General features: G+C 40.1%; 1 protein-coding gene across 1 annotated transcript in view; it reads right to left on the bottom strand.

Moving 5' to 3' along the window:
• Window positions 1-4558: 4558 nt before the first annotated feature.
• Window positions 4559-26205, bottom strand: part of NPY (neuropeptide Y) — a 63157-nt gene continuing 41510 nt past the window's right edge. Inside the window, exon 4 of the mRNA XM_086941757.1 lies at window positions 4559-7719. Within this exon, the coding sequence (XP_086797883.1) occupies window positions 7695-7719 (25 nt within the window). The 3' untranslated portion in view covers window positions 4559-7694. The remainder of the gene's footprint in view (window positions 7720-26205) is intronic.

Genomic DNA, 26205 nt, shown 5'->3' with positions numbered 1-26205 from the left:
TAGTAGTTGATGATAGTTCGGTTGTTACAGATAGTATTTTAAAGAAATTTCCGAAAGTTTTTAGTAAAACTTTGGGAAATTTAATTGGTTTTGAACATAAGATTATATTAAAGGATGATGCTTGTCCAAAGGTACACAAGTGTAGAAATGTGCCTATCTTAGTGAAAGATGAAGTCAGTAAAGAGCTGGATAAACTTGTTTCTACTGACTTTATTGAACCAATTGAGGCGAGTGAATGGGTTTCGCCAATTGTCGTCGCGAGACGTAGCAATGGAAAAATCAGATTGTGTGTAGACCTGAGATATTTAAACAACAATATTGTGGTTGACAAGTTCCCACTTCCTAAAATCAATGAGATGATCTCTAGTATTGGTAATGCACAATGGTTTTCTACTATAGACCTATCGTCTGCATACCACCAGATTTCTCTGTGCCCTGAATCAATGAAGTTTACATCCTTTGTGACACCTTTTGGTTGCTTCCGTTATAAACGCATGCCGTTTGGCTTAGCTTCAGCGGCTGCAGTTTTCCAACGACTAATGTACCAATTATTTAAGGGAGAAAAAGGTGTCAGTTTTTTTCAAGATGACATTCTTGTTTTTGGAGATGATGAAAATGAGCATTTATCAAGGTTACATAAAGTTTTGAATATTCTTGAAAGCAAGGGTCTTACCGTTGAACATTCTAAATGTAAATTTGCTCAGAAGAGTGTAACTTACCTAGGCCATATCATTGATGCTGAGGGGGTTAAACCTAAACCTTCTTTGGTTTCAGCTATCTCCGAGGCTCCTGTTCCTACAAGTAAAGATGACATTAAGTCATTCTTAGGAATGGCTGAGTTTTGCTCTAAGTATGTTCCTAATTTTGCGAGTGTTTCATACAATATTCGACAACTTTTAAAGAAGGGTGTGAAGTTTGAATGGTCTAAATCTTGTAATGAAGATTTCATGAATACTAAAAACGCTATTGCCCAAACCACTGCTCTACACAGTTTCGATCCATCTTTGGAGAATGTGATTACTACTGATGCTAGTAACAAGGGTCTTGGAGCTGTTTTTGTGCAAATAGATGAGAAAGGGAAGGAAAATGTAATAGCCTATGCCTCAAGATCTTTTTCTCCTTGTGAAGAAAAGTACCCTATAATAGAAAGGGAGGCCTTAGCTTGTGCTTGGGCACTTGATCATTTTAAATCTTTCGTGTGGGATAAAATGTGTTTATTACGCAGCGACCACAAGCCATTGGTAAAGATTTTGACTACCGAAGGGGTTATCAATGCTTCTGCTCGCCTGGCTAGGATTTCTATGAGGTTACAGAATTTCATTTACAAGATTGTTTATGTGCCAGGTAAAAGCAACGTTCTTGCCGATTTTCTGTCAAGGATGCCCGTAATGTTAGAGGAAGTTGATAATAATGATTGGAATGAATTACAAATAGCATATGTTCATGATGAAGGCCTTTCAGCCTTCAGCAAAGAAGAATGGAATAATGAGTACTTGGCTGATGAATGTTTACAGAAGGTAATTTCCTACACAGTTGAGGGTTGGCCAGATAAAAAAGATGTGTTGGATGGTATTTTAAGACCTTTTTGGGAAGTTAGGTCTGAACTCTCTGTTGCTCATGAGACTTTATTAAGGGGTGAAAGAATCGTTCCTCCTGGTGGTTTGCGTGAAGGAATCATTGAACTTTGCCATGAAGGTCACCCTGGGATTGTGAGATCCAAATCTTTGGTAAAGAATTTATTCTGGTGGCCTGGTTGTGATTCTCAAATAGAAAAGATTGTTAGGGATTGTGTCATTTGTGCTTCTGCAGACAAAACCTTGCGTACCTTTCGTCCTCCTATGTTAGAGTGTTCTCCTCCTGAATCTACTTGGGAATCTGTTGCGGTGGACATTATGGGTCCTATTCAAGATCAGGATGGTTCTCATCGGTATTTAATTTTCATCATTGATTTGTTTTCTAAATGGCCGGTTGTTAAGGTGGTAGAGAGAGCAGATACAGATTCTGTTTTAAGTTTCCTGGATGAAACTTTTGTTACTGAGGGAATTCCTTCTTGCATTCTCACCGATAATGGTGTTCAGTTCTTATCTGTAAAAGCGAAAAGATATTTCAGTAAACTTGGTATTAGGCATAGAACTACTTCTCTTTATAATCCTGGTGGTAACGGAGTAGTAGAACGTTTTAACAGGGTATTGAAAAATACTATTCAACTTTCTATTAGTAACAATCTGGATTGGCCAACTCAAGTTGGGAAAGTTGTTTGGAATTATCGTATTACTGTAAATGATTCTACTGGTGTTTCCCCTTTTGTCCTAATGAAAGGTAGGAACCCACGTTCTAAAACTATCCCTACTTGGTTATTTTCAGGTGAAATTGAGCCCTATTCCAAGGATTTAGTTAAGGCACGGTTGGTACAGGTCCATGACAAAAGTAAAAAATATCATGATTTGAAGCATGGATCAAAAGAAGTTAAGATAAATGTTGGTGATTGGGTTAGAATAAAAAAACCTTTTAAGGTACAAAAAGGTGAGTCTACCTTTTCTGAACCTTTCCAAGTAATGGAAATTTTAAAGAATTCTGTTAAACTTAGCAATGGGAAAGTTTGGAATTTAGGTAGAGTTGCCAGATGTAATCTGAGTTGTTCTTCTAGGCTTGATTGTCCTAACACCCTTTGGAAACCTGAAGATTTGGATGTCAATGACTCTAGTGGCAACAAGAATTTTAATAACAATTCTGGAGTGGTTAGTTGTTCTAGTTCGTGTGATATCCCTAATTCTAGTGTGGTTGTTTCTGAAAGTGATAACTTAGAATCTTCCAACAACATCTCTGAGGATTCAGTTGTCATTCCTGTGGAAGATTGTTTGGTTACTGGTGAGGATCCTACTCTCCGCCATTCCTCAAGGAAGAGGGTGGTTCCTTTGTGGCTTAAAGATTATATCACTAACAATAGTTAAGGGTTATCACAAGAAAAGTTTTGATCCACTTAATGTATGTAGTTTTCTTTTTCTTTCATTTTTATTTTTATTATTGGAAAGGGGGATGTGTTGTGTTCTCACTTATTGCACTGTACCTTTAATCATACTCATTCTAAGTTATGCCATTGCTGAATATAGAATGTTATACGTGTCATACTGTTGTGCATCCTTTGTAAGGATCAGTTACTCCTTGATGTTGATCTTGCTGGATTACATGTACTGTGCTCTTCGAGTGAATAAAGGATCTTCCTTAATTCCTTTGAATCATCTTTATTTCACCAAGTACTTGAGGCTGCATCACTTTTTAGATGCAGCTTTGGCGCAAAATGTTTTACTGGATTTATTAAGCCACGCAAAGCAAATGTAAAGCAACACAGTGCATAGCGATGCCTTGTGTTACTATGCATGGGTGTGATGTTCCATGGGTGGAGCATGGGTGTTTCTGTGAATCCACTCATTGATTTTGTACTGCAAATCCAGACTAGTGGGGAAACCTGCATTTGTGTAAAAATGGTGAGCCTACCTACGGGAAAATATCTTCATTTCTCTTCCTTAGTTCATCTTTCCATGTGTACTGCACTCTACAACACACATAAAAGAGCAATATGGCTCTAACAATTATTTTTGTGCAGGAAGCTAATCCTTCCTCCACAAAAACAATCTTGCCCATGATGCAGGCACCTTTGCACCATGGTTCAAGGGTACCTTCGTTGGTGGAAAAAAGTAGTAGTGCCCCATATCTTAGTAGATATTGCACATTTTGCTGTCTCCCTTTCACACACCACAGTGCAGAAAGTTGCCTTGCTACATTGCATTGCGTGAAAGGTTAGTAAATCTGTCCCCTTATCAGCAGATGAAGAGGTAGTCCTACATTAAAAATGTGGGTGATAAATACAAAATTAATTGCTTCAGGTCAATTTAATCATAAACTTAAGATTATTACCAAATGTACCTTTTATATTAGGCAAAAATCCACATAAGGGTTCCTCACAGGCACAAAACCATTTACTTCTGCGTATTTTCACAGTAGTATACACCACTCAAACAGGAGGAAATTGATATTCCAAGCCATGGTTTGCCTTGGAAGTTTGAGAGCACTCATATATGTATGTTTGTGGGTACTCTGATAAGACCCTTTTACACCCTGTAAATGGTAAAAGATTTACTGTCGCCAAGGCCAGGATGAAAAGTGGAAGTTCTAGACTTGCTGGGGGAATAGGCAAACATATTTCTCCACAGGCACTGGCCTTTTGTGATGATCTCTGCTATGGAGAGCTATGCAAGGGAACAATAGCATTCTTTACAAAAAGCCACTTGACATTTCAGCGTTCTCGGCGTACCTTTGGGATTGTTTGTAAATGCAAAAAAGTAGTACATCTGCACAGCATGTGGGTATATATCTGCGGGTGAAGATTAACACTTTTTTTTGCATAACAAGGATCATAATGTGCAAGCAGTCTCAGTTCACAATACAAGTACAAAGAGATGAATAATAATCAGTCTCCCCAGTTCAATATTTCTGGCAAAACTTCACTTTTAGGATTCCATGCATTAAACTTCAGTGAAAAAACAGACCTGCAAGTGTACACTCTCCAGGAAGCACAGATAGTTTAATGATAGTACAACGTTAAACTTTCAAGAATTGCTTCAACTGGTTGTTGCAGAAATAAAAGTTATAGCAACGAAGTGATATGTTCATACTAGGTCACGAAAATCCATCTTTAATGCTCTTTTTTTATATTCATCTTTTTATTGAATAGAATAAACACATTTACACATAAAGTTAGTCATTTATTGTAGCTTCAGCTTTTTAATTCATGTTTCTGCCGAAGTTTTAACACTGGATCCAGAGATTTCAATTCACTGATGAAAGTCAACTGTAACATTCAACACATTTGCACGAATACAAATGTCTCTTTAGCAGCTAATGCAGAGTTTTCAGTTTGGGATACCTGAAGAATAGAATGGACCGCCTAGAGGAGTCTCCATAAAATTAAAATGTTGTCTCCGAGGTGTAGCTAGTGGACAAAAAATGACCAGCTGAATCCATCTTAATGCAAATCAGATTGTAGACCTGTGCCGGGCTATTCATAACTACCACAGAAGAATCATCTTTTCACTCCAATTGGCAGTCTGTTGGAATGTGGCAAAAATTAGATCCAGCCAATGATTTCTCACTTAACCAAATGCAAACATACTATACGTCTTTACCTCCTGTTTCCAAGTTACTTTGCCGAATATGATGGGCCTTAACCAAGATCATCGTGGGACACTGAGAAGACAGTATGCACATTGATTATTTGACAGAGGAAATTTAACAACTGCGGTAATTAATGGTGGCTGTTTCACAGAAGGACAACAGATTTCATTATGGTTTAACTGGCGGAAATACCTCTCCCCCCAGAAGCAGAAAACCATGCCTGTTAACCAACCTTAGCACTATGGAAACTGAGCTTATGAGAAAGTGGTGCTGTTCTGTATTGTATAATTTTTCTTCCTAGAATTTGTAATCAAAAGGTTCTTGATTGCTGCCCATGCTGCGTACAATGTACTGCTAACTTAGGCTCACACTCTCACTGTAAAATACTGTGTTTTGTTCTTGCCACTTCACACTGATTACATCTGATTCATTTACACACACTACCTGTGGAGACTAAAGATCTGAAGATTGGCTTCAAACTTTTTCAAATGTTGCCCCTCAACAATTCAGACACATTTACCAATTCTCCAGATTCAGCAAAGTGTTGAGGACATAGCTCTCTTCTTGGGCCTTGAACCAAATTCGTAAATCTCCTTAATTACCATGCCACCGGGTAGCTTGAGGTCTTGTGGAACGATCTGCCTTATAAATGTCCCCAATATATAAATAGCTGATACCAATCCGATGAACGAGGCCCACTTACATGCCAATTCTAACACTCCAGATGCATCATTTAGAGTTTAACACATGGACGGAAAGATTCTGCAAACTGCTGTATTTTAAAAAGTCCCAGACTGAAGCCTGTGTTGTCACTCCTTTTACACAAGGTCAAACATGGATCAAATTTGATGCTCTGCAGAAAGTGAATTTTTTTACCAAACTGATAAAGGAGAATTGCAGATGGGTCCTCATCACTCCTTCAGTTAACCTAGAGTGACATCATACAATATTCTTTACAATCTTGGCTCGTTCCTGTTATGATCATCCTGCCTTATTTTTTGTGACAACATCAACAATCAAAATAATCGTAGGTCATTAAAGTGTAGCCGGATGGGGCAGGAATTTCTATATGGAATTCTTTGGTCAAGGACACAAGGAAAATTCATCAGAAAAATGACCTCTTGGATTTCCTGAATTGGGTGAGGGACCGATTTAGTCTCAACGGTGACGGATATCATGTACACCGAAATATCACACTGGAGTAACCCATCAGCCAAAATCTAATCCAGGCCCAGAGTTTGGAACACTCTAGACCTGTACCCGAGAACAGAACCAGAGATTAGGACAATGCTCAGAGAGGGTTCACCATGTTTCTGCCAATTGAGGGAAGCTGAGTAATGAAAAGTAATTTTGCCGGTCAAAGATTTCCTATTGGTTATGGAATGGGGATCAGCTATTGTAAGGATGCTAGTCTTTGTTCCAGTAGGTTTTATGGAAAATTCAAAACCCCGTGAACTTATATCACTGCATTCTCTTATCTTTCCTAACTAACACTTGCAGGGTACAAACTCCCCAAACCACTAGTTCCTTGTTTTCTTCTCGCCTTGTTTTTCCTTCCCATTAACCTACCTCATGACAATTACATGATTTAGTCGTTATCAACAATGCAATGTAATTTAAGAAAACTAATAACAGTGCACCTCTCAAAATATCAGCTACAGAAATTGTTAATGTATAATTAATGCTATTTGGATATTTTCATCAATAGGTTTTACACGTGAATAATGTCTTCTCTGTTTGCAAACTTCTAGAAACTACGCGTTAAATACATTTCTTCATCTTGTCATTCTTGTATGTGCTTGCTTGACTGGTAGTGACAAGCATCCACGGAGAAAGCAGTGATGAGTGTAACATGGCAGAAATGTAGAAGAGTAAAATAAAACATTGAATTAAAACAACAGCATTTTCTAAACAAAAATGGAGGCACGTTTGTTGAGTAATTATAAACAGCACTGCCAAAAAAGACATTAAAAATAATGTAATGTTACTGGATTAAATGTAATCTTAATATTTTGCTGATCAGAGTGTTTCTGAGAAACACAATTATGGTTTGAAACTAAGTGTGAAATAAGTACTTTACAGGATTTAATTTCTTGAGTGATGCATCATAGCTTGAACATCATTGATAGTCAAACATAATTAACCGGATATAAACAAATATTGTGATCTGCATACACTAGATGAACCAAGTAAATGAACCATGTACGAAAAATATCATTTCATGAAATGATAATTGTACATGCTATTAGAGGGCTGGGGCGATAGGGGAGATGGGGTGCATTTGAAACTCAAAGCTAAAAAAATAATGTAACAATAACTGCTAATTTGTGTTACTCTGTAACAATTTTGAATGCTCAAATAATTTATTTAAATTCATTTATGTACAATTTAACGAAGAGAAAAAGCTCAACAGAATTCAATGTAATGCCTGCATGCTCTGGCTCTATTTGGAGGTGTGAAGAAATCTGCTTGAAATGTGGTTTTAAAAATAGGGGAATGCTGGTGTTGTGCTTCGCGGTCCATCACCACATGGAAAGTTCTCCAAACCTAGAACAAAGGTAGAGAACAGCGTTAATCATATTTCCTTTTAATATGGTTTAAATCCTGCATATATAATAGTTGCAATTTTAAACTGCAGATTCAATATATGTAGCTCACTTTTTATTACAAAATGCTAGCTGGCTGAATTCGTTTTGCTTGCATTTTCTTCCGGCCGCCAGTGTGGCAACATTGGCATATACTGAGCTCTCCGCCATGACAATGATGTTTCCTCCACCTATTATTATTATTATTATGTTTCTTATATAGCGCCAGAATCGACCCCCGAAGGGGTATCTCCGCGCTTGCCTTGGGAACCCGTCCTGGCTTTTCCCTGTGAGATAGCCCCTACAGGGCATCCCCAAGGTGAAAGCCAGGTGATTCAGAAAAGGGGGTGGTGATGAACAGAGTGGCTGAATTAAGCAGACCACTCTTACCCAGTCCAAAGATCAGGGCTTGATCCATCACCGTTTTTTAGCTCACTGCACCATCCCAGCTCAGAACCTGGCTACATGCAAATTAGTCTGTTCCTGTCCCAGTGCATGATGGGAACAGGGCAAACCAAACTACCAAGCCAATTCTTATACTGGGAAGGAAACAAGCTTCCGGGGACCGGTTTGTGGCATTTCAGCCGTCTTCGGCCCGGCTTGCTTGAATCCTGATGGTGCAATGAGCAAGGGACTCACATCTGAGTATACCCTTCCACGCTTATGGTGGACAAAATGATTCAGAAAAGGGGGTGGTGATGAACAGAGTGTCTGAATTAAGCAGACCACTCTTACCCAGTCCAAAGATCAGGGCTTGATCCATCACCGTTTTTTAGCTCACTGCACCATCCCAGCTCAGAACCTGGCTACATGCAAATTAGTCTGTTCCTGTCCCAGTGCATGATGGGAACAGGGCAAACCAAACTACCAAGACAATTCTTATACTGGGAAGGAAACAAGCTTCCGGGGACCGGTTTCTGGCATTTCAGCCGTCTTCGGCCCGGCTTGCTTGAATCCTGATGGTGCAATGAGCAAGGGACTCACATCTGAGTATACCCTTCCACGCTTATGGTGGACAAAATGATTCAGAAAAGGGGGTGGTGATGAACAGAGTGTCTGAATTAAGCAGACCACTCTTACCCAGTCCAAAGATCAGGGCTTGATCCATCACCGTTTTTTAGCTCACTGCACCATCCCAGCTCAGAACCTGGCTACATGCAAATTAGTCTGTTCCTGTCCCAGTGCATGATGGGAACAGGGCAAACCAAACTACCAAGCCAATTCTTATACTGGGAAGGAAACAAGCTTCCGGGGACCGGTTTCTGGCATTTCAGCCGTCTTCGGCCCGGCTTGCTTGAATCCTGATGGTGCAATGAGCAAGGGACTCACATCTGAGTATACCCTTCCACGCTTACCCGTCCTGGCTTTTCAGGGCATCCCCAAGGTGAAAGCCAGGCATCCCTCCACGGGGGGCCGTTGTGGAGATTAAGCAAGCTTAATGCCCAGAGTTGCAGAGTGTGAACCCATGATTAGGTCAGGCACCGAAGCGAGAATTATCGAGTCCATGGACATTTGAGCTCAAGACCCTGCCGCGTCGGGAATTGAACCCTGGTCCCGGGTCTGACCTCTGCTTCAGGGTCTGCCTGCTCTAACCAGTGAGCCACACTTCTCCACTAAGAGGCATTCTCTGAAAATGTAGTTTCAGAGGTGGATTTTGAAATGTTTGTCTACAAACTAGGGAAGTAGAGGGGTCCCACAGGTGATTATGGGTGCTACATTTACAATTTAAAGACAACAAAACATTTCTTGTGATACTGTTTCATAAAGTTAACTCTGCAGACACAGCAATAGATCAGTCACCCTTGACTGATCATTCACTACACCACCATTTATGTCAGTTAGAGCTGCACCGTGGAGGACCCGAATGCGGGGACATATGTGTCCTGTTGACTAGTGGGATGCCTGACAGACGAAAAGGTTCAGCCACCAGAGGTGAAGAATCAATGTTGCCACCTTCCTCATGCACAGGCCCTACATTTCTTTTTGTTCTGCAATATACTTTTTTTTTGTAAACAGCATCCCTTCTCTTATGGTCCATCATACTGTAACTTTGACAAAGTTACTGGGTTTCATGACAAGATATTGCCAGGTAAGCAAAAATTTTTGAACTGAAATGTTTTGTTTTTTCTTTCTCTGATGAAGCAAAAATATTTTTTTTAAACAAAGAGACAGATGAGGGTGGTTTTTATCAGCCTCTTTAGAGCAGTGGTTCCCAACTTTTTGACTCCTCTGTACTGAGTCACTACTGGAAGCCGGGGACACCCAAGTGATTTGTACGATTTAAATTTCAAACATTAAAACAGTAATTTGCATAAATACACAAACAAGTATACACCAAACAAATACTCAAATTACCACAGATTTTATTTTAAATTGAAAAAATATGCAAAGAGGGGCTTTACCCCCCCCCCCGAAAATGTGGGAACAAATTATGCATTCTACACCACATTTGTCATTATATATTCAATTGTTTTTATCTTTTAAAGCATAGTAAATGATGACCTCACTGTGCACCAGTATACAACAGTCTTAGTTGGGGCTCTTCAATGATTCTCTCACTATCACCTTTCAACAGTGCCTCTCAGTGCCGGTTAGATCTTTGCGTTCATCTTCCACGAATCTGGTCTGTGTTCCCCATGTTAAGAAAGTTCGAATGGGAGGCAGATCTTTTAGCTACACAGCAGCTAGACTTTGGAATGCACTTCCTTTGGAGCCTAGATATATGAACACCTTGTCATACTTTAGGAAGGAATTGCAAACCAGATTCTTTCCTAGAGAGTAGACCGTGCCTTTTTCAGCTCTGACACTTGCTGCTCAGTAACCTAAGCACCAGGATACCCTTGGGGTGACAGTTGTGCTATATAAGTGCACCTTACATTACATCTCTCGTTAGCCCCTCTGTCACATGTATTTCATGTTTTATAGCACCACTTATACCATTGTAGGGTGTTGGAGCCCTTTACATCACACACATACAGAAACAATGAATCACAGGTGCATAAGACAAAGGGGACTAACAAGGTGTAGGATTCGCATGTCATCCATACTGGTACGCAATGGTTAAGAGTGCTTGGCCTGGAGAAGCACAAACTCAGGATTCAGAACATAACAGTGGTTAGCGTTGACTTTAACAATAGGAATTTATTTCTACCCAATCAAACCTTTTTTTTTTAGCAGCATCAGGCTATTGAAAGACTGGGGAAAAACATAACTTACATACTTGAACCATGCAGCTTGTATGCAGCTCCTTGATGGTAGTTTATAGCTCACTGTGCTAATTATGATTTTCACTTATGAACGGCACAATAACAAAAGAATCTCTGTGACAAAAGCAGTAACTCACTGAGCTATGCACATAAAATACTGTTCTTTAAAATGCATGATACACAATCTTTGCAGCAGGCATATTAACCATCTGCGCTACCTTAGATGAGTCAAAGTTGCCACTAGACTAAACTCCCATCTCTCTCCGACAGGTATATTAATCACCGGAGTTACCTTGACCCTTATTGTTGCCTGAAAAACTGCTGTTTAAACAATTAACTTTGCAGTGCTTTTAAAAATTCTGCCTTCGACCCCCAGGGAATGTGTCATGGACCCCCGGGCATAAAAAACAAAGTTTTTACAAAAAATAACTGTGAATGCACAATATAAATAAATAAATGTGCAGATAATGACACATGAAAAAGTTTTTCAAAATCTTTCTCCAATGAAACAGTATTACCTAAATATGGCTAACAGAGCAGCTCTCCATACAACAGCCCACTCCAATGTTTGCAACATCATAGTTCATTCAACATATTGACTCTTATCCAGGTACTTTCTATTAGCCTAATTTCCCAAAGTATGAATTATCTACTCATGGCAAAGCCCGCTTATAGGAAAACGAGACTACAGCTGGGGTGGAGTGGCTTGTGGCCAAGATAGAAGCAGCAACCCAAAGAGTCACCCTCTAAAATACCCATCTTAGAATATCACAAATGTTGTGACATGGAATCATTTTAGGGCAATGAAAGCTAAATGAAGATACACTAGTTGATAGATGGTGTGAGTCTAGTAGCATGAGTACAGGAAACTGCCTTAAAAAATGGGAGAGTGAAATCTACTTATCCATAGAGGCAACAGTATAGACAGAATGCTGCTGCACAGGCCTTTTTTGGCTAAAATATTTGTTTCCATGGCAGAAAAGTTAACTCCTGAAAGGAGTTGCCAATGTCTCGGCACCAAATTCCCCCTTCATGGAGGCGAGAATCATACAACTGGAAAATCAAGCTACTCTCTTCAATACAAAGGTGAGGATCTTAAGAAATATTTGAGGAGGATAAAAGAAAGCAACTTTAAAAAGGTACTGAAGGTAGAGGAACTAAAAAAGAGTTTTTAAACAGTATTGACTGTTTTTTCAGACTAAGACAAGGAAACACCCATGTGAGTTGAAAGAACTTATATCGATGGATACTAAGGCAAAATCAAGTACAGTGTCTGTGGAACTTAATATCAAATATGTTAGCTGAAGGAATACTTTTGTAAAGTGGCTTTAAACCAACAAAGATTATTCTAGCCAAAATGAAAGATCTAGTTCTGTCTGAACCGGGTAGAGTCCAAACTATAGAAGTAAAAATGAAACGGGTAATCATGTAGGAGACTAAACATTAATTGAAATACTTTGGTCTGGGTTTCATGACAGAGGTAGTGGTATCAATACTGAACAAGAAGGGCATGAACTGTGGTTAGATGGGAGACAAGAGGGTCCATGAAGCAGAATCCAAATGCAAAGAGGGGATGCACAATAGAGAGAGCAATATGATGACTAAATTAGACTTAAAGATGGTACAAGAGAAAAAAAGAGACTTGAGATAAAATGTCAATGGAGGTGCAAAGTCACTATTAATACCCTGTTATAGACAATAAGTCAGATTAAAAACTGAAAAATAATGTAATCTGTTTCTTTATCCATAAAAGAAATAACACGGTTAACACTAATGACTAGAGAATGATAATTATATGTCAATATCAAGAAATATATGTTATGTATGGTGATGGATAACTCACCGCATATTACTTGGATAGGAGGTGCAGGCCGTCCATTCATGGATTGAAACCTAAAGGTTACACTCAGTGTAATCAGGTGAAGAGTGGAAAGGGACAAAACTTTAAATAGTCTGAAAAAGGAGGAACTTTACATTCTCAAAAAATTAATTGATAAGGCTCTAGTGGCACTGAGAAAGAGCAAATGATCTCCAATATTTGCTTTGTAACAGTGGTAGACTGAAGGAAGAAGTGGATGACCAGGTACGAAGCCACTTAAATATAATTGAAGTTTCCTTTAACAATGTACCCATGTAGGATTCCCATTAACACAAAAATACGCAAAAGGAAACCCAGCTGCTAGATTCAACTCTTGAACTTGAAAAAGCTTATTTTCAAGGGTGGAGCTTTTCAGTTTCCTGAATCTGAATTTAATGTTATATGTCTAAATGAAGATGCACATAGTGACCAAAAACCAGGTATTGACAAGATTTTTACTGATTGCACAGCAGTGTCTATTTGCATTGACATCATTAGTTAGTCCAGTATCAGTGGCGACGCACAAAACCTTGACATTTTTCGCCACCTATCAGCTAAGCAACAAAGGAGTCAGTTTATTCTGGCAAACACAAGGACAGTCCATTTCTAGGAACACTTTACTCAATCTATTCTCCCAATTCAAAACACAAGGATGTTTTGTAGGCAGCAGTTGGCAGAAAACTGTTCTACATAGGTACTTGAACTACAGAGCTGGAAGCACAGCTCAATAAGTCATCAGCAACATCAGCATGGAACAAGAGATGACAAAGAGTAATTGACAGCCTTGGTCCACCTTTAGGTTTTTTGACTGCATAAAACCCTTTTCTTTTTCCTATTTACATAAGACCTACTCACAGGTGTAAACATATTAATTAGCTCTTTAGTGCTAAATGCAGTCACAAAGGATACAGTTGGCTGGATAATAATCTCTAACATTGCACAAGAAGTGATCAATCTTTAAGTCAGGCACCATGAGGGAAGCCTATGCCTGGAAACTGACAGAACATCACTTTGCTTTCTGTGATAGAATCAAACTTAAATATGTTGATAGATGGCCTAATTTAGCATTTGACACTTGTAATAAGGCAGACACAAGATCCATTGTGTTAAGATAGAGTACCAATCTGCCAAAGTATAACTCTGGCACAGAGTCTCAAAAAGCATGAACAGGGTGATTTTCAGACACTCTATATTGTTATTGAGTGTATAGCCAGGTAAAAATATTACTCAAGAAAATAATCCCAAATAATTTACAGTCTGAACAAAAACCTAATAAGAAAGGTATAAAAAATAGGTTACAACTCTAAATATCAACAGCAAAAATATTGTAGTACCCGAATAGTGTCAACAATATCGATGACAAAAATGCTGAGTAGCTGAGTATAAATGTACTATTCTTAACTTCACATTTGTGTACCTTGAAGATATATATATATATTATTTTTGTCACAAAAGACGCGGCACTCCAGAGCCAAGGTTTACACAATTTATTTTTGGCTAAACACTTAGGGGATGAAGTCCACTTGTGTCCTGAGGACACAAGAGGACCTCATCACTCCACCCGCAGTGCGTCATGAGACTTGTTCGCAGAGTGGTGTAAAAAGGGGTTGTGGCCTGGGACCACCTCTCTGCAATCCCATTGTGTGGGGCTTACTGGAGGTACCTGGTTGGCTAGTTGGCCCCAGGGAACCTCAATATTCAAGGGGACTTAATTCTCCAACTTAGAACGCGCCAGGGGTTTGCAGAGTGCTGTAGGGAGGGAGCGGGGCCTCCGGCGAGATGTCGTCTTTTTAAAATGTTGTTTTTGGAAGGGGGTCTGTGTGGCCCCACTTTCACTTAATTATTTTTGGGCCCTGGGGACCCCATACCCCAGGGCCTGAGCATTTTATTTTCCTTGTTTTAAAAAAAACAAATGGGAAGGGGGCCATGTGGCCCCCCTTCTTGTGCCACTATTGGCACCAGGGACCCCATTCCCCAAGACCTGGCTTTCGTTTTTTTTTAATTTAAATGTGTGAGGATGGGGTCCACGTGGCCCCCATCCCCAAGGCCATTTTTGGCCCAGGGAACCCATCCCCTGGGGCCGGCCCTTTGCGTTGGGGATCATGGGGTGAGTCTCAATGCCCACTCGGTCCCGCCGGTTCCCTGCGTCCTGCGGGAGCCGGCATTGCTTTTGCAGAAGGGGAGCTTCTGACATACAGCTCCCCTTGTGCAAAACTAATTCTCCTTTGGTTTTTGGAAGCAAGACCAGGTTTCCTGCTCTCGCTTCCAAAAACCAAAGCAGTGTTTGCTATGACAGGGCGTGAGCTCCTCCACACCTATTTTATTTTAATTTAAGCCCCGGGAAGGTGGCGGTGCCCGGGGCTGCGGGGGGCCATGTGCCCCCAGCACATAATTAAATAAAGCCGGGGGAAGTGGTGGTCTCTGGGGCTTGGGGGGGCGGGGGAGCCCCCCCACATCCAATTAAATAAGCCCCGAGGAGATGACGGTCCCCGGGGCTGCGGGGGGCCTGTGCGACGCCCCACATTTAATTTGCATAGTCCCGGGGAGGTGGCGGGCTGGGGGGGGCCCGTGGGCCTCGGCTATTTAATTTTGGCTTTGCCCCCGGGACCTGGCCCACCCAGGGGCTCAGTAAAAATGTTTTTATTTTCTCAGCAGGATTCACACACCCAGCGTGAATTTTGCTGATTTGATATATTTTGTGATGCTTTTTTTGGCCTTGGGGGTCCCTGTGGGAGGAAAAATGCAGTGCAAAAAACATATATTCAAAGAGTGGATTAAAATTGAGCAATGAGAGAACAGGGCTGTTAACTACCATGACAGCCATTTGTTGAAAGCTGTCTTTTTGCACTGTTTTTAGATTTGAGCACTGAGAGATATCATTAAATATTTTTTCTCTCATTGCTCAATTTTAATCCACTCTTTGAATATATGTTTTTTTGCACTGCATTTTTTTCCTGTCACAGTTAACAACTGTGCACAACAGTAGGTCAGTTAGGTACTCGTGACATTTCTAGGACATAATCAATAGGTCCTCATTTTTAACATCCATGAGTCATCTCCACCTGCTCTTGTTAGGGGAGTAGCCCTTGGAGTCACTACCGTGAGTCTAGGAGAAGACCCAGATGATGCTAAAGCATGGCACCATTGGTGACTGATGGGAATCCGTTCTTGTGATTAGGTCTTCCAATTGCTCTAAGGACAAGTACATGGTTCCCTTTGGTAGTGAGGTGGAATTTGTTCTTTCAGATTCTCTTTGATTGATATGTGTGGACCCGTGGATAGGTTTGTGTAGTATCTGTTCCATAATGGGAGTATATCCACGCAAGTTCTTTAAATATTCCCTGAGACCCTTTTCTAACTGTTGTTTTGTTGAACAAACATGGGCACCAGTTCGTAATGGTGCCTGGTGTTAGGAAATAAGACAAGACCATCAATGATTGCGAGGATGCTTCGGAGAGTTTGTAAATATGGGAACATTATTGTTATTCTTCTTATTATCATTATCATTATTATTACTATTGCCGTCATTATTAATATTATTACGATTTTTATAATTTAACATTGTCCACCAAGTTTGTGTACCTAAGATGGAGCAAAAGACCAGATAGGCCTCATAGATTAGGTAGTTACAGATACAATTGCTATCTTTTTAAAGTGTTACAAAAGTATAAGTAGCTAGAAAATGTTGTTAGGTATGTTCTGAGTCTGTAAACATTGTAAAGTAAAGAAAAAACATAAACAAATTCTATTATGTATTTTTAAAGAAGCAAATAAAGATATCACATACAATTACAATAAACTTTGGTCTGTATAAGATTTAGTCAAAAATTATTTTCAATCATTTCAAACGTAATTTATTTAGGTAATACACATTGTAAAATAAATACACACTATATATTTTTTAAATATTTTGCCATAATTTCATATTTAAAAAAGGGTAAATTGTATTTGTAGTTGTTTATAGTTTAATTTCTGCTCCATTTCACATAAACAGTTTTGAAAAATCTTTTTTTCCATTTCTTCTTGTAGCGGGCATCGAGAACAATGGCAACAGGATCCCTTCTTCGGTTGAGGTAAGACCACATTAAAATGTAAATGATATCTATCAGAAAGGTTCGATGGCTGTATTTATCCAACACTACATTCTAATATCGGAAGGTTTTATGAACTATCTTACTGTGAATATTTCATATATTTTACACTGCCTATGGCTGTGTAAAATAAGCTTAGTTAATATTACATCAGTGGTAAAACTGGCCTGAAGAGATTTAAGAGTGCCGGGCATTTGACTTTTACCCCTTTTTCTTTGTTGATTAAATCATAATGTTTAATAACTTCCAGAACAGGGACAAAAGCTAAGGCTGATAACTTTTTTAAATCTGAAATCACTGTTCATGGAATATTCTATGCTAACTGTGATTTTCGAAGATTGCACCTGACTGGTTAAAGTGAAAATAGCACCATTGAATTTGGATGTCTGTGAATATTTTTGTGATTGTATTGCTTATGGCAATTACTCTATAATTATTTTGTTGGCGAGTACATTAAACATTTGGTGGTTATTATATAACAGTTGATGTTATATATTGCTTTATTTGTTAGGGAGTAGTTAATAAAATAATGTAATATTGGTGTTTTAGTACTTATGTACTGTGCATATTTGGTCAAAGAGTGGGAAGCAAGATTTAGCAGTGCCATCCTTTTAACAAGTGGATGATTATTCTAGAGTGAGATTACTGGCTGTAGTCAAAATATATATATTTTTTATCAGTGTGCAAGCTGTTATATAAAATAAACACGTCTTTGGTGTGTGCAATGGCGTATATTTATGTGTGAGTTTTCTATAGCCCAAACTTGTCCCAAAGGTATCAGAGTGCTTTCTAGAGTAAGCACAGCAATAATAACATATGGGCGCTTAGAAATATACATAGTGATAGAAAAAATAAGCACAATGATAATAACATGGGGTATATAGGGGTACACACACACACACACACACATATATATATAGCAGTGAAAAAATGGAAGATATATAGATATATATAATAATGGTGAAGATAAGCACAACAATAATAACACGAGGTAAAAATAAGCACAAAAATAATAACTAGAGGTACATAAAAATATAAATAGTAGCGGTAAACATGCAAACGGTGTACCCTGGGAAAAAAGAACAAGATATCAGCACATACCAGAGTTACATAAAATGCTATTACAAATGCACAGCAACAATTGTCTAGAAGGATAGTCCAAAGGACAGTAGGATACATGAGAGTAGAAAGTCCTGAGATAGCTATGAAAATGGAGTAGCCAGGTTGAGGAAGAGTAGATGCATAGATTAGCCTGGGGCTCTGAAGGCACATGGCATTTAGCGCTCGAGTTCATTGCAGCTTAGTGCTTTACGAAGTAGAAATTAAATCAGTAACACGAGGTACAGAGAGAGAAAATAAAAATATATAGCACTCCAGGGATAGTGGGAGTATATAAGCAGAATAGCAGTAGTACCAGATTTACATAAAAGTGTCAAAATAGCTGTACAAATTGATAGTAAAACAAAGAGGAGTATGAGCAGCAGTGTACATAAATGTAATGAGGTAGTTAAGGAAGGAGGGTGGAGAGTAGGAGGACTAGTGCAGAGTGGAAGGACTAGTGACACAGTTATCCCCAAGGAAGCGATGCGTAGAATAACGAGGGAGGTGAAGGGAAGCATAGGTTCAAGATTTGGGCAAGTTACAGCCTTCAAAATAGAGGGTGTGGAGAACCAGGGAGTGGGGCGAGGCCAAGTCTTCAGTAAGAGAGGAATTATTAGATAGGAATTTTTTTTGCTTCTTTCGTGAAGAGGGATGTGGAGGACTTACAACTGATCTCGGTGCATTTACTAAGTTTTGGCACAACCCAGCACGGCAACTTAAAATGCTGTTCTGCACTGCATTAAAGGATGAGAGAAGAACAGTGCCAGGTCTATGAAGAGATGGTGCTGTTTTTGTCTCCCCCAGTGCTGATGCACTCTAGGGTGCCATGTGCCAACGGAAACACCCCTGCACCATATTGAAATGGTGTCTGTGTTCTGAGAAGCACAGGTTTTGTACTGGAAAAGGGGCTTCCAGTACTTCATTTATCTACAGCTAGATGTAGACATACGTGCCTCGACCCCCTCAAGAGAAGGCGTAGAGACTCCTATGACTAGACTAATGATCAAAAAGGTACTAATGGTGACTTTCTGCTTGTTTGTGGAAATCTCTGCCACTGGGGTAGAGATCCCCCTATTCAAAGTAATAGGGCTCTCAGACCCACGTCTTCTTAAGAAAACGTGTTTTAAATTAAAGCATAAAGGAAATAATACCTATTTTTAATTTAGATTAACATCTATTCGCCTAGGACTACCACAGTAACAAGAGATAACAGAACTGCAATAAAACTTAAAATATGAACACATTTTAAATTAATTAAATATTTCTTTTATTTTTTAAGTGAAAAAAGTTAAATATACATTTTTCCTCCCCTACCTGTTACATCATTTGTGTTGAATGTAACACAATCTTGGATTAAAGTTATAAGTTATTCAATATGTAATTTGTTGTTGAAATAAAAAACTCCCCATATATTTTATTTAAGTGTTATTTTCTGTATTAAAAAAATAACACCGATTTTTATATTTTACAATATTTTATAATTATATTAAAATGAATGTAAATATTTTTCTATGTAAAAAAATGTAATTTAACTTATTTTATAGGCTTTCCTATGTGTTGTTGTTATTGCCTGCTTCCAATCAATTCTATGGGAGTGTGTTGCAGTACTAGTTGTTTGCCATATGTGATGGATGGCTTATTCTAAGGCAAGGCAGGAGTACATTTGAGCCTGTTTTGTCAGTAGTATTACAGTAGTAGATTTTAATGTATATTTTGCAAACTACAATTGTTTTACTCTTATGTGCATCTGTGTTTTGTGTCACCTTGCCCTTCATTAAACCCCTCATTCAATTTGCCTTAACCTCATCCATTTAGAACTATGTATTTCCAATTTTCCAACCACTCCCCCTAGTCCGTCTCACATTTGTTATGACTCGGGGGCAAGGTTCTCAGTAGAGTAAAGATTTGCAAATAATGTATCAATTTTCCAAAAAAGGTCTACATTGTCATTTAAAGTACTAGCCCATTGAGGAACTGAAAGATAAAATGCCAAACTTTTGGCTAGGAATGTACAAAAATCTGAATGGTAATATGGACTTTAAGAATATATATCCAGGCTCTTAACAGGTATTTGTATTTGAGCTTATATAGCGCACAGCTACCCGCAGTGGGTTTCCCGGCGCTTGCTTAGGGAACCCGTCCTGATATTCCCCTGTGAGATAACCCCGGCAGGGTATCCACAAGGTGAAAGCCAGGCATCCCGCCGCGAGGGGCCGTTGTGGAGATTAAGCAAGCTATTGCCCAGAGTCGCAGAGTGTGAACCCGTGAGTTGAGAAGGCACCGGAGCCAGAATTATCGAGTCCGTGGAATTTTTGAGCCCAAGACCCGCCGAGGCGGGGAATTGAACCCTGGTCCAGGGCCGATCTCAGGTGCTTCCTTCAAATACTCTGGATTAAATGCCTTGAATTAGCATGCTATTCATACCTCTACCCTGTCCATCTGATATTTATTTACAATGTTGATGCACATTTTGTTACCCACACATGTACTGAGTTCCCTCATCTCACTTTCATTGACCTTTGATTCCCAAGTGTGACACAGGATTAGCAATATGACTGTGATTTATGATCATTACTAAAAGAACTGTGAGTTTACCTGATGTAAATAATCTTGATATATACAGATTTCATAAACACCAACATTTGTAGGTAAAGCGATACTATGGGGCCGATTCTGATATTGAAAGGACCGCAACCGACGACCACCTGTCAGTTGCAGTCCTTTCGACATCTGCACCTGCGGTCCGCTCACCACATTACGATGCGGTGGGCAGAGGCATTGGGCGGAGGGGCCATAAGACACCATAATACCCTAATGACGGCAGAGCCACCCTCGGCTCCACCGTCGGGATTCTGATGTCATTTTCCAACAGCCTTTCCATGTCGGCTGTTTCGACATGGAAAGGCTGTCAGAAAATTGCTTTTGGGACCCCTAGCAGGTACCCCTTCCCTCCTGGCCCGCTGCAATGGGGCCTGGGGGGGGGGGCACCTAAACATTCCTACCCTGTATGGCAGGCACCGTGAGGTTTCCACACTGTGTAGGTAATGTTTCCAAATATTCATTTTGCTATGGCAGCTTGTACTTCGGTCCTTTTCCGCCCTCCGCACAAGCTGCTATAGCATAATGGATGTTGTTGCATCCAAATTGAGAGGTTGGAACTGCTGACCTAAGGTCGGGCAATATTGTAATGAGGCCTTATATTGTTTTTGTAATCTCATTCCCCAGTCTATATTTTAATTTCCTTAGAAAAAAAATCCATAGTCATATAAAGCTTTTAATATGACTGTATATAACTGATACAGACAGATCAACTCTAAATTTGCAAAAGAACAGTTAGTAGTACGTTTTTCCGCTGATACGCAGATGCTCAGAGGCACGAATTGTGGAGGAGAGGCTGCTGCGGCAGTGCTTCTCGAGGTTCCTGAGGTTTCCGAGACCGGCAGTCCATGACCGCGGTACCAGAGGAAAATGAGGTACTGAGGACCGGCAATGGCAAACGCCAACTACCGATAATCGGCAACCACTGGCAGTCACAGCAGTCACAGCCGGCTAGCATAGCCGGTGTCCACTTCCGTGGAGTCCCGTGGCTCTATCGCACTCCCTACAGTCCGAACGCCTCCTCGGAGCTGTTAACACTATTGCCGCTTTCTTGCCCCCTGCTCCCCTTGTGCACCGAACCTGTGCACAAGCTGCACAAGCGCTGCCAATACCAGCACTGCCTGCCCGAACTCCTTGTTGCAACAGAGCTAATCGGTGCACAGAGAACAGAGGGAGCAGATGGGCTGTGGACTTTCAGGATAGGGAGCAAATGATCAAGCAGGCCCCAGCGGCCCCAGTGCTCCTAGTGCTACTTAGCTCTTATGTGGCGCCCCCTCCGCCCGAACAGGAATTGGAGTGTCTGGTAACTGTCAACAGCGCTATGACTGCGACTGAACAAGAGTGCTTTTTCTGGGAGTGCTACAGGATATCCAGGTTACCCAGCGGAGACTTAGAGCTGTATGCGCACTTTCATTGGAAAGTTAAAGCGAGCTTGTGAACCTTCTTATACCTTTCCTCAACCTGTATTGTGAATACTGTGGCGTATATTGTGGCGTGACCTACTGGAGTTGGTGTCGTCGCAGTCGAGCAGACGCGAGTTGGACGCGAGTATTTTTGTGTGCCTACAAAGTGCTGCAAGGTGTCTTTCCTCGTGGCAGGAACATCGTTGAGCACAACTGAGAGCCTTGAATTGTTCTACTGTGCAGTGGGAACAGTGAGTGGTCCTTTTGAGCGGCAGGAGCCGCGAGTTGCCTACCTGTGTTTTTGTGCATCGTTGCACCCCCGTACCTCCTTGTGAGCTGCGGTTAAGAAGACCTGGTTGGAGCCCCGGACTGGTTGGAGCCTCGGAGCCTAGGAGGTATCGGAAGGGACTGGTAGGGAGCTGTTTATAGATGTGAGCCTGGAGACGCCTATAACTTCAGCCCTGGGGACTTCTGGGTGCCCTGTTTGACCAGTTTGATCAGTTTGGGCCTGTTCAGGACTCCAGGACTACCGGATTATTATTGGGATACCAGTTTTATTACCTTGGTAGTGTTCTTAGTGGATGTCCGGTGTTGCATGAGCGGCGCATCGGCTCATTCGCAAATAGGAGCTACACATTTCTTTTTGTACCTGTATCCTGGCCAAGGTACAAAAAGAAAGGGTCCTTGGCTGTGAGGTTCAAGTCATGACTGCAAATAAACTGCGCTCTGGTAGAGTGCTATATACAAGAGCGTGTAAAAAACTAAAGCTAATCCTTTGAGAAACAATTCATTACTAATAAATATTTTTAAAAGTTTTAATTCTATTACTTTTTTCCCTAAAAAGGATATAAGTTTAATGGCAGCAGGGATGGGGGAGTTTACTAGGGAAGTACTTGGTGAGTTTGGGGCAGCTCCTGGAAACTTACCTACAGAAGTATCCACTAATTCTTTACCCAAAAATGGTGGATCTCCAAGATCCAAGATCTGGATTTTAGGGAAACTGACTGTTTTCTGGCAAATGTAACTACCCATTCTCTGGCAAATGAAGTCTCTCATCCTGAAGGGGTACCTCAATTTGCCTCGAATGTTAGAGTTCCTATAGTGGAAGATTTTACGCTCCATGATCTTCCTGATTTCAATACTATCCTGAATCAGCCCTCAAAGCTGCTCTGTGCACTTAATTTAGAGTCATCCAGACACCCTAACCCTGCTAATTTCTTGTCCTTCAATACCTGTGCTCCTTCTCAGGGGCATCCAGTACAAATGCAACTGTTCAGCAGTACACCCAGTAGAACAAGCGTTTTAGGCACACGAGGCTCGATTACACCTGATATATCCCTGCATTTCCATCCCTTAATTCATAAGCCAGAGTCAAAAAAGTTGTTGTCGGACTCATTACTCTGTTTGGAAAGAGTGTTATCTTCTATTTTAGCATTAATGGAGAAATGAGTCAATAATTCCGACTCCATTTTAGATTCTCCGTTGACACTGACCAAGACATTAGTCTCTGAGCAAAGCTGGGCACAGGGTAAATCTGACCTCCTTCCCTCCTGTATGCCAAATACTGTTAAAAGGTCTTCGCCCCCTGTAACTATAGAGGATAATATTAACCAGCCACATCCTCTTTATATTTCCTTTCCTCACCTTGCTAAAGGGTGGGACGTTAGTGTGCATGCTGGTAAGCCTTTATTTAGGAGGAAAAGAAAATTGAAACCGATTGAAAGCGAAGATATATTTGATAATTTACACTCCTCTATTCTCCAAGAACTTTTTGATCCTGAGAGTTTAGTTTCAGAGGGAGTCTCTACAGCTGTCGCTTAAGAGAAAGAGGGTAAGCTATGCATACCCCATTGAGTGTTATCTATTTTTCTAAAAACAGGCATAAATCCACCTATGTGTTCTCCGGAGGAGGGACTAAATGCTGATGGCGCCTCTCTCAAAGAAAAAGATTCTAAGAACAAAAGCAATATCATCAGTATGAAGAAGAAAGAAAAAAGGGCAAAAAGACTAAGGTTTAACCCTAATGTAATCATTAATTTACCAATATCCCAGGCTCAAAATGACTTGAAGAAGGAAGATGGACTAGTTGAATCCAACGTTCTGGGACCTTGCACTTCTCTTATGAATTTAAGTACCCCAACTCATCTCTCTCATGAGCCATCGGTATCTGTTATAAGTTGCCTACTATTGCTCAGAGTATTCTGAACCCTAATGCCTCTCTATTTGCTTCCTCTGTAGGTACTAATGTCCTCTACAGTGCTACTGAGAATAACTCTGAGGTACATTGTCAGAGTATCCTGAACCCTAATGCTTCTTTATGTGCTTCCTCTGTAGGTACTAATATCCTCTACAATGCTACTGAGAATAACTCTGAGGTACATTGTCAGATCCACCATTCACCTACTGTACCTTACTCCCTGGATTTTTCATTTATTTTTTAGCACAAACCATTTATGAATAGATCTTTTTTGTTAGGATGTTTCGCCGAAATTCCCGGCCTTCAAATGATCCGAAGCAATGACCTTTCTCTGGTTCAGGTCCAAAAGTATAATAATCCTAGGGGAGCTTTTACATCTAAAGCTATCTCCCATCTGATAACGTTGCATAGTGATAAATTACGTTGTTGTGGCTTTGATATTCCTATTCCTGAAGTGGAGTTAGCTCCAAAAAAAGTGGTTCAAAATCAGAAGTCTAATTCATATTCTGAGGTCACTAACAAGGGCTTCCTCCATGCGAAGAAAGAAAGTATTTTGCAGGTTACCTTAGGAATAGAAGGCAGGAGGGTCTCGCTACTCAAAGAGGAAAAGAGTCAGTTTGATACTCCCATAAGTGAGGAAGATAAAAAATGGAGTTGGGTGGCAGGCGCCCTCAATAAAAACAAATCCTTAGATTTAAAATGTGGGAATTCCTCCTAGCAGGAATATCTCTGTAATATCTTGGAACGCAGCCGGCATAAACTCCAATAAAGATAAACTTTCATTATTGAAGGATCAGAGCGCAGATATAATTTGCTTACAAGAGACCTGGATCACAATAGATTGGTCCATTGAAGATTATATAGTGCGGAGCCGGCCTGCGCTCCAAGTGAATAGAGGACATGCTAAAGGAGGAGTCGCTATTTTGCTTAGCACAAATTTTAGTTGGTCTTATAATGAATTCTTTCATGAGTCTAACTTGATTCAGGCAATTAATGTATATGTTAAAGATTCTCAGGATCATATGTTGATCTGTTTTAAATTTAATTATACTTGTGCCAAGGTAGGTCCATGGAATTTTAAAGGCAGTAATGTAGAGTTTAATGTAAATAATGGTAGAATCCACTGGAACACTCAAACAACAGCCATAGTAAAAGCAAATTTAACAGCTCTGATAAAAGATCAACACCATCTAGTTTTGCATGAATATGATTCGCTTCAAATTGATTTTTTGGAAGTTTTTTCCCGTAATATTGGTTCTTTGGCAGCATTATGTAAATCATTGTGTACTCCAACTAAACAAAAATCTTAATTTCCCTATTTAGAATGAGCATTGGATTAAAATAACAAATAGGTGAGGGCCCAGTTCCTGAACTTTTCTAATGAACGTAGTAATTTAATCAATTTACTGAAGAGGAAAAGGCAGAGGAAAAAACGCTCTCTGAAGCAATTAAAGGAAGATGGTGCATGGGTGCAGTTAAAAGAGGCAGCCTCCAAAAACAACTCTAAAAAGTTTGGGAAGTAATTGCAGACTGCTGACGCACAAGAGTGAAATCTCTTCCCATTCCTGTTAAAGAAGTGGATTGGAAAATCCACTTGGTAGGACTATACACAGCAAATATTAACTCCCCTAGTTTGTTCCCTGCTGTACTTGACCCTTTGGAAACACACTTATCCAACTATGTACACTCTGTGAGTGACATAGTAGGATTTATTTAAAAAAGGAGATCCCCAGGAGCAATGGGTCCGGATGAAATACCGATGACGGTAATCAAAAAGGAACCACTTCTGTGGGCTACGTTTTTAGTCCCTTTGTTTAACTTTTGCTATTCTCAGGGGAAGATATTGCCCTCGTGGTCTGGTAGCATTTTAATACCTGAGATCTTATCCAGGCAACTATAGGCAAATAGCTTTACTAGTTGCAGTGGGAAAAATATTTGCACACAGTATTCTTGATCATCTCACGGAATGGGTCATGGAGAATAAGGTCCTCCCT

This window comes from Lissotriton vulgaris, chromosome 10 (assembly GCF_964263255.1).
Source record: "Lissotriton vulgaris chromosome 10, aLisVul1.2, whole genome shotgun sequence".
Taxonomy (NCBI): Eukaryota; Metazoa; Chordata; class Amphibia; order Caudata; family Salamandridae; genus Lissotriton; species Lissotriton vulgaris.
This window is presented reverse-complemented; position numbering and strand designations above follow the sequence as displayed.